Source organism: Apaloderma vittatum, unplaced genomic scaffold (genome assembly GCF_000703405.1).
Source record: "Apaloderma vittatum isolate BGI_N311 unplaced genomic scaffold, ASM70340v1 scaffold15792, whole genome shotgun sequence".
NCBI lineage: Eukaryota > Metazoa > Chordata > Aves > Trogoniformes > Trogonidae > Apaloderma > Apaloderma vittatum.
Window position 1 is genome coordinate 71,930 of NW_009702050.1, and position 9,459 is coordinate 81,388.

Consider the following 9,459-nt stretch of genomic DNA (forward strand, 5'->3'; position numbering starts at 1 on the left):
CCGGCGCAGGTACCCTCCACTTGGAGCATGGGGAGAGGGGAGAAAGGGCAGGAGCCACCCTGCAAGGCGAGGGCATCCCTGTCCCCGGTGTCCTCTAGCTGGTAGGAGAGGGCTAAGTCAGCGTGCTGTAGGGATTTCTCTTGAGCTGGCAGGCTAGACTATAGTTTTTATAGTTAAGCTGTGATTTTCAAATTTCTGTTATTTTTTCCCCCAATATCGGCTCTGCATTGCAAGAGATGAGGCAAAGCAAACATTGATCACTCCGGAGCTGATTCTTTTTTTCAGGGATCCTATGCTGATGGGAGATAAGTACAGAGGTAGTTCCCCACCTCAAACTTGTTCATTAGGAAGGAATGAAACTATTTTACTCATTGTTTTTCAGCCAATCTATTAATTCTTTGCTAGTCCCATACCACCATAACTGTTCTGCATGGTGTGTAGAGAGTCATAGAAGGCATTGCTGGAGGTTTACACAATGCTGGGTGACTTCTGCTCTCCTGTTGTGTTTCGCTCACTCAACTATAGCCGCACTTCTCTGAGGCTGCAGGTGCTGCTTTCTTCCAGTGCTCCTGTCTAGCACCACTTTACACTTTGCCTGTGAAAATTGCTAGTCTCTAATAGCCCATACAAGAGCATTAGTTCTGGTTTCTGAGGGTGTGCAAGAGGCAAACTGCCAAACCTTTCAGCAATACCCAGGGATAATGAAGGAGCACCAGCAGACCAGCAGTCACCCCAAGCCGAGAGAGAGGGCTGTGCTGGGAGGGTGGGTGGTACCTTGGGTTGTAGGTGCCTGTTTCCATTCAGAGCCTTCCCAAGTGGTGTGCTGGAGCTGCACAGAACAGAAGTAGAACAGCACACAGATTAGAAAGTACATGCAAAGCCCTGCACTCACCCCGCTCTTATGGCCCTGAGCTGCCCTCCTGTGCTGTTGTCCTGGGTTTGAGCTAAAACCCAGTCCTATTTAGTGATTTTTACTTTTCAGTTTTAGTTTCTTCTAAAAGGTTGCACTTTCTGAAGTTAGCAGCATGTTTTTGTAGACAGTGCCTGCTACTAGCAGTGATAACACCTGATGGTTACAGTTACTGCCTGGGACTGGGATGCAGACAGGCTCTTGCTTATACCTATTCCTACAGTGACCAAGGCCACTGCTGGCTCTTGTGTGCCACGCTGGGGGTGCAGGGTAGTAAAGGGGGATCACAAGGAAGTAAAAGGTTGCACGTCCCAGGGGTAATAGACAGGACAGGTGACCAACGAGAGTATTCCATCCCATATACGTCATATTTAATATAAATTGAGTGATCACGAGAGTTCCTCCCTTCTTTGTTCTTTTTTCTTTGCCCTCTTCTGCAATGGCCAGTGTCCAGAGAGGACTCTGTCCGATCTCCTGCTTTTGATCCGTATCCTGAGTTCCCAAATCCAGCTCCCTGTATCCATCTCCCCACCGCCACCGCTGAGCCTGGAGTTTTTCCCAGTGCCTCCTGCTCTGCAGCATCAGTGGTGATTGCTATTCGGGGGAGGGAGTCGGGTTTGATATCGGGCTATTATCTATAGTTGTATATAGTCCTTTACTTTAACCATTCCACTATTATTTCTATTACTGTTTCATTAAAGCTGTAGTAGTTTTTTTTTTCTTCTCTAACCTGAAAGTCTCTCTGCCTCATTCCCTTTTCCTTCCCATTTGGCGGGGGGGGTAAGAGGGGGGGGTAAGAGGGGGTTAGAGAGCGTCTGTCCATGTTAGAGGCCGGCCCAGCCCTAACCCTCGACAGCTGTCTGTACCCATAGAAACTTTGGGAGAATCGAGGTGATGGTGGAAAAATCAAGAGAATCTAAGTTAAAATGATTTTTAAAATTATCTTTCTACATCTAATTAAAGACACAGGCTCTCTGACTAAACAAGCTCAAGCCACTGTTGCCACAGATTGGAAAAAAAAATTGACTCCAGAGCAATTCTATGTTACAAGAGAAAAAGGAACTGAACCGGTAAGCAAAAGCACTAATGCTGTTCCAGATTAAGCCAGCTCCTCTGCCTGATGGGCGGGGGATAATCTGCTTTGGGGAGCTGTCACTGCTCAGTTGTCCTGCAGGTTTTCTGCTGCCTTCCTGTGGATGAAAGTTAGACTCAGCATAATGAAGCAGGTGAATTTTTTTCTGACCAGACTGGTTTGCAGATGAAAAAAAAGTCTGCATTCTTTTCATATCTTGGGGTTTTATCTGGGATATTTTACTGCCAGCTCAGCTGTCTGTGCGGCAGTAGTGAAGGCGTCTCTGGAGGAGAGGGAGAAGATCCTATTTTTGTCCTGTAGTCTCCTTTTTTTGATCATATGTAGATTAGCCATATGGAATTCCTATAGCTAGCACTCCGTTCTGGAGCCAGGTTGTCCCTCACGTGCCAGATCACCCACGCCCCTTGTCCCCGTGCTTTACTTCTTTCTGTGATGGAGGTCGCGTAGCGCTGTGGGTAGAGTGCTGGTGTCCCTAGCCCACAGCCAGGGCTCCTGCATGTGCTGAGAGCGTATTGTGGGATTAAAGCATGTGAACTGTGCCCAAATCTTTATCTGTAAAATAAGGATCCCAGTTCCAGACCATGCAGGGAGGAGGAGAGCCCCTCTGTAGGGCCACTTTGAAGTTATGTCACTCCATAGCAGAGCCCTGGTTCTTGGGATCCTGCAGATCTCACAAGTTCCTCAGAGGTCACGACTCTGGCCCTGGTACCTGGATGATTTATGCATCCGACCGGTCTCGAAGTTTCTTGGGGCAGGGGGTTGTCGTCACTATGAATCCAAAGGCATCCCCCCTTCATTTCTTTAGGCTGCTAATGTTCATTCTTCAAAGCCCCCCTGTGAAGCCTTCTTTTTATGGTTTTTCTCCTGTTTTGAATCTGATTCCTACATGCTTATTCCAGATGGTGAGCTTTTAAAGACCTTCATTATTAACTTCCCTTTTCTTTTTTTTTCTTCTTTTTTAAAAAGCCATTTAGTGGAATCTATCTGAACAACACAGAATCAGGAATATACTACTGTGTGTGCTGCAATGCCCCACTGTTCAGGTAACATCCTTTAGATTTCACAGCATCCTTGAAATGTCCTAACTACGGCAGGAGGGGCAGTGTCTTTTCATGAGAGAAAAGGAAAGTGTGGGTCAGAAACACAGTCCTGTGGTGTCCAAGTGCTGTGTCTAAGATTTCCAGGGTACCTGTGGTGGTGTAGGTACACAGCAGTCTTTCCGTGAGCATATGAGGCTCTCCAGTGGCCAGCAGACAGTAGTTGCTCTTTTAGGATCTGCCTTTTTCTCCTGCCACACACACTGTCCTTTTTGATGGGTAACATTTCTCTCAGAGGTCCCGAAGCCACAAGCTGCCACAAAATATATGTATTTATGTGTGAGTATCACTGTGTGTTTTCTCTGTTCTTGTGGTCTTTTCTAGTCATCTTCTGCCACTCATGCTACTGGGCCAGAAGGACCTTTGGTCTGCGTTAGTCTGGCCGTTGTTATGTTCTTACTGCTGGGTCCCTCATACTGGAGCTGAGACCTCCTCTTTACACCCACCCCCTTCTTGTTCCCTAAATTAAATTCCTTTTTTTTTGCCTTTTCGGTTACATCAACTTTTTTTAATTGTCTGGAATGACTGACTGTGCTATTTTACTTCTGTGCTCTTTACAATGCTATATATTTTGCAACTTCGTTAAAGTAAAAAGAAATCAAGTGCCTTGGAGCGGGATGTGCAGAGGGTGTTCTATTCCCTGTAATTGAACCAGAAAAGACAGTTCCTCATATTTTTGATCTAGAAAATATCCTGTATTTATTCCCAGCTGAGAGCTCAATGGAATACAGCTGATGTGCCCATTATTATGAAGACTTTAAAGGATGCATCACAAATCAGAACTTCACATGGGAAGCTGAGGAACAAGAGATCTGGATATTAAGAAAGGGGGGGAAATGTAACAGCTGTATTAGAAATAAACATAACTAAGCAATTAAATGGTAAAATTTGAGGCTGATGATTATGAGCAGTTAGTTTTCCTTTGGCCAAGTACAGAAAATTTTTGTTACGCAAATGAACATTTGCTTAAATGTATCTTTTTCTGTAGAGGTTTGCTAATAAACACTTTTAAATAAACTTATTTCAAAAGCTAGTGGAGCATTGCAGAATATTCTGAGGACAAATGCAATACCTAAAAATACCTCTGGAAAATTCAGATAAATTAGAGGAATTTTAAATTACTAAGCTGTGGAAAAGTTCCTTCAAATGTTCCTTCAATTTAGGAATCCTTTATATTAGACAATAGATATTGACAGACCAATATGAAGTGAGATGAGCACTGGAGGGAATTTCTTCTGCTCCTAAGTAATAACAGAGCAACAATATAACCAGTCATGCTGCCTTTTGCAGTAGCCAGCTCTTAGAGAATACAGTATTTTTGTTTAAAGCATAAAATAATGCTGAGCCTTACAGACAGACAGAGAGAAATAAAACCCCTAAACTTAAAGAAAAAAACACTTCAAAAAAAATTGGAAATTATTATATGTGCAAAATGATCTCAAAAATATATTTTCTTTGAATGCATTATGTTGTTCAGGGCACTAAAAATGAAAAATAAATGTATTTGATAAGATATTCATCATATTTCTCTCCCAAAATGTCCTTTCATTTTCAATTAGATCATTAGCTACAGGTAAACGTGAAACATTTCCTCCCTTCTTTCGAAGTATACATGTGTGTATACATTTATACCAGATTTTATTACCTACTGCTACTAAATACTCATTTGAAAGAGCTGGAAGTACATGGAACTATCCCCCAATCTTCATAGATAGCAAATTGTGGTGCTTTAATGAAATCTCAAACCTTCAGCAAACCATAAACCTACAGCTGAGATCCATACAGCAAAAAGCACTTTTTAGAATTATCTGGATTCCATCCAGGATGACTGAAATAGGGATCAAAGTAAATGACATGTGCTGGAGGAATGGTGTGTCGAAGGCTAATCTAATGCATATGTTTAGGGAAAGTCCATTTATCCATAAATTAAGTGGTGAAATAATACTTCAAAGGACAAATATGATCTTGAACAGCAATATTTTGGGGTACTAAAATGTATCTATTAGGGAATCTAAGTGATATTACTGTTAGTAAAACCACACAGAGACCATTTCTGTTGAGAGCTAGGTTAACAGCTCAGAAGATTGATCCTTTAGCAATGGAAAACAACTGCAATAAACACAGCTATTGCAAGCAGCATGTTAGGGATGGAGCCAGTCAGGGCAAGATGCAAAACCCACACGGCATTAAAGACTTTCCTCAAGGATCCTCTTATCTATGTGTGAATAAGCAGAAGGATCCCTGTGTCAAAAAACGAAGAGTTCTTGTTGAAGCATTTTTTGAAAATGAAGAGTTCTGACTGGAGTATTTTGAAAATAAAAAAGAAACAAGACAGGTATTTGTCAGGGAAGCTCTGAAGTCATGTATGGTCGTTTACATTCCCCCAGGATATTCTTTGAGACTCTGTGGCTGGTAGGCACAGTGTTTGTGTGGTTCTGTAGCAAGAAGACCTCTTTGGCTGGAAAGAAATAGGCCTGGAGCCCTAAATACCTTCTCACAGAAATGCAAAGTCTGCAAAGTGGAGCCTGCTTCTGTGCCGTGTTCCATTTGTCCCCAGTTTTATGTAGAAAGGAGGTAGGAGAGCATTTCTTGTGGATCTTCGTGGATTGATGTGAAGGGCTGAGCAACAGCCCACACAAAAGCTATCCTTTGGTCATCCTGTATTACAAACCCTCTTTATATTTCCACAGTTCCATTGCTCAAAGACAGCCCAGTCCAGCTAATTATAAAACGCATGCTGAAGCAGGCACTGTTCTTTGGGTCGGATTTTTTTTTAAGTGTTTTGCCCACTTTGTTTATCTTGTCTTTCTAAAAGGCACTGCAAGTAAGATTTGCAGATTTTTCTTCACTGTATTAATGTCCCATCAAAATACATACTCTTTAAATTCTCTACTGACTAATGGACTGATCCCCTTGATCACAGAAAAGCTGCTGCTGGTGTTGATGTCTCCTTCCACCACTAGATGCCAGTAAGAGCATTGGGTTTTTGAAACTGGGCTAAAACATGGGAAACTGGGAGGAAACGGTTGTGGTGGGTCTCCAGACGACTTCTCCTGGTAGTACCTGTATCTTGTCATCATTTCTCACTCTAAGTTACACTAGGTCGCTCTTCACCAGGAGAAGGTACTCATTGCTACCAAAGTTTGCACAATTTTAAATAGGAGGGTTGCCTCATTTCTGTATGCTAAATCCCCAAAATGTTTTCTGATCATGTTTTCCAATGTGCAGCTAAACGGGTTGGTGATCTTGGATGTTAACAAGCAGCCCCCAGGAGCTGACAGTCTGTAGTCTGTTTCTGATGGCTGCAATTATCTCTTGAGATGAGTAGATATTTGTGCTGCGAGGACTGGTCACGGGTGGATTGATGGTTTGGGCAAGGCTCTGTTTGATTTTCCAAACCAGTTTGATGGCTGACTGCAAGCCACCATCAGCTGTGAGCCTGGTCTAGTGGGCCAGCTCAGCCTTTTTCCGTACTTCATTTCTTCTTGTGAACTCTTTTCCCTGAGGTTGTGATATATTGGTCCAGGCTTCAAACTGCAACCTTGCAGGTGTAATTCAGCTAAACAATGTGCTCCGTTGTTGGAAAAACCTTTTTTTCAAGCTTTAAAAAAGGCCAGCCTCTCAGCAAAATCAAAATAATGAGGCAAAAGCCCCAGTTCTGCATTGACCAAGAATTCCCTTTGGAAAAGTGCTTCCAGCACAGTTTGATGGCAGTGAAAAAACTTCTATTGTGCCAAATATTATTAATAGTAGTACAAGACAGAGATATAGAAAAAAAATGTTCTTATCAAAACCAGAACGTTTTGTAACATCTCCATTATTAACACAAAAATCTGGTTTCCACTGTAGCTCAGAAAAGAAGTACAATTCTGGGACAGGGTGGCCATCATTTACTGAGGCTTATGGTGCTTGTGGCAGAGATGAATGTAGTACCAATATCATGAGACGACCAGACAACTCACTGGGATCAACTAGAACTGAAGTCATCTGCAAACAGGTATGTTTGTTTTGGAGCTGATACCCAAAGACCCGAATCTTAACAAATAAATGTTCTTTGTGCCCCTAAATGAATCTACCTAAATACAGCAGTGAGAATTAAAAGATCACTGGAGCCATTCTGTCTCACTTCTTCATATGAAACACACGAGTAGAGTGCAAAGTATCAAGTGCAGGCAGTTGGTTTGGGGTGAAGAGTTATGTGACTGGTGAAAGTAGTTGTGTAAATATGACCAAGAGCTGGAGTTTAGACAGAAAATTTAGTCAGAGGACCTCAGGTAAACGGCAGGATGGGACAACAGACAGCAGTAGAAGGGGCTCCCAGATGTAGTCCATGCATTTGCCCCATCACAGGAGCAGTTCTTCCTAATTCAGTCCTGCTAAAGGTTTGCTGAAGCTGTTCTTAAAATACACAGCAATGAAGATTCTACAGCCTCATGAGGCATGACCTTCATGTAACTTTCATGTCTTCCTACTGTTGACTAGATACTCTGGAAAGCACCAAGTTTGCTTTGTAGCAACTGAGGCGTATTACTGTTCCACTTGCACAGTGGTGGTGGTGCCTCACGTTTTCACAGCTGTTTTCATAGAATCATAGAATGCGTTGGATTGGAAGGGACCTTTAAAGGTCATCTAGTCCATTGGGTAGCTATTTCGACTCCCTCAACCACCTCTTTTCTAGCTTAGAGAAGACCAGTTCCTTCAAAAGTTCCTTTTTATATGGTGTTTTTCAGAGCACTGGTTGTCCTGCTGTTTTCCAATCCTTCCAGTTGATCCTTTCCCTTCTTGAAGTACAGTGCAGAGCTGGACACAGTGCTGCTGCTGGGCCGTGTCTGCAACAGAGAGGCCATTTGGGTGTGCTATAGACAGTATTCCTGTCCTTAAACCTGTACCTTTTCACAGCCATACTTGCTTTGGGACCTGCTGTAATGCCCAAGTCCTTTTCTAAAGAACTGCCACCCTTAACCATTTCTTCCCAACCCTAAATTTTTGCTGTTTATTAAGGTATACAAGTATGCAACTGCTTAAAGAACTGCATCTTGGGCTCTTTGCGCGGGCGTGTGTGTGTGTGTGTGTGTCTGTGTCTGTGTGTCTCTCTCTGTGTGTGTGTGTGTGTGTCTCTGTGTGTCTGTGTGTCTGTTTTTCCAAACTGTTAAGACTGCTAATGCTGTCCTCCAGCATGCTTGCAGCCCCTTGTAGCAGGATTACATATTATCTGCAAATGTAACAAGAATTTCTACCATTATCAGGGTAGAATTCAAGTCTGCAGTAATATCCAGCAAATATCCTTTCAAGAACCCTTCCTAAAGCCAGCCTTCCGATTTTATAACAAGCCACTTATAGCTATTCTAATTTTTTCCCGTCAGTAATTTGTGGGGGGAAATCCTCAGTTGACCTGTGAGAATGGCCTACAGTGACTGTCTCAGTTAACTTGAAAACTTCATTATATATTGAGATGTCTAGACCCACCCATTTTTTTCCTATGTCTTCTGGCATTAGTACCTTTTGACTTCCTCCTCTGGGATCTGCTTGTTTAAGGGTGAATACCGGCCAGAGGTGACTACTCCACGGTTTCTAGTCTCTCCTTCCCTCACACAACAGTGAAATGGGTTCAAGACAACTCATCATACAAGCTCCTTAGGTCCAGATGGCACAGCAGGCACCCACATAACGTTGGTCCGTAATGGCAATGGTACTAATGGTATGTCATTGCTGCTGCAGTGTGACGCCCACCTAGGCCACGTGTTTGATGACGGTCCCACACCTTCCAGGCAGAGGTTCTGTATCAACAGTCTCTCATTAAACTTCAAACGAGGCTCTGGTCAGTGACAAGTGGATCTCTGACTGACGGAACATCCTTTCACTGGTCATGCAACAGGCTTGTGAAAAACTCTCACTCTTAACATAGAACTCACCTTTGCGTTCAAGCTATTACCAATGTTGATAAAATACATATTTTGTGGTAACTCTTCGGCATTCTGCCTTTTCATGTTCAGTGTGATGTAAGTGTTGATCTGGTTACCCTGTTTTTTTTAATTTAAAAAAATCTGTGCAATAATTCACATTTGTAACTACCATCAATAACTGCATTGAGGCTGCTGAAATCAAGTGCTCTCCTGAACATGACTTTGCTGCTGCTGAACAAGAGTTGTGGCCCCCAGGAATATAGATGTAGATGGCTCATCATGCCAGAGCTTTTACTCCTGTAGAATTATCATATCCTTCTAACTGGAAGCAAAAATAACATGAAACTCCAAATAAGGTTTGGGAGTTGAGTTGGTTTTTTTTTCCCCTAATGTGAGAGACCTTCAGCCAAGCCAAGTGACTTTTTCATGAGCTCATAAAAGCAAAGTCCTGAAAAA

General features: G+C 42.7%; 1 protein-coding gene across 1 annotated transcript; it reads left to right on the top strand.

The window, feature by feature from the left end:
• Window positions 1-1,836: 1,836 nt before the first annotated feature.
• Window positions 1,837-8,918, top strand: MSRB2 (methionine sulfoxide reductase B2; the record flags this gene model as incomplete). Its single annotated transcript, XM_009879393.1, has 4 exons — window positions 1,837-1,980; window positions 2,970-3,046; window positions 6,950-7,097; window positions 8,819-8,918. Coding segments are annotated over exons 1-4 (469 nt in total), but the record flags the coding sequence as incomplete, so codon positions are not given.
• Window positions 8,919-9,459: the final 541 nt, after the last annotated feature.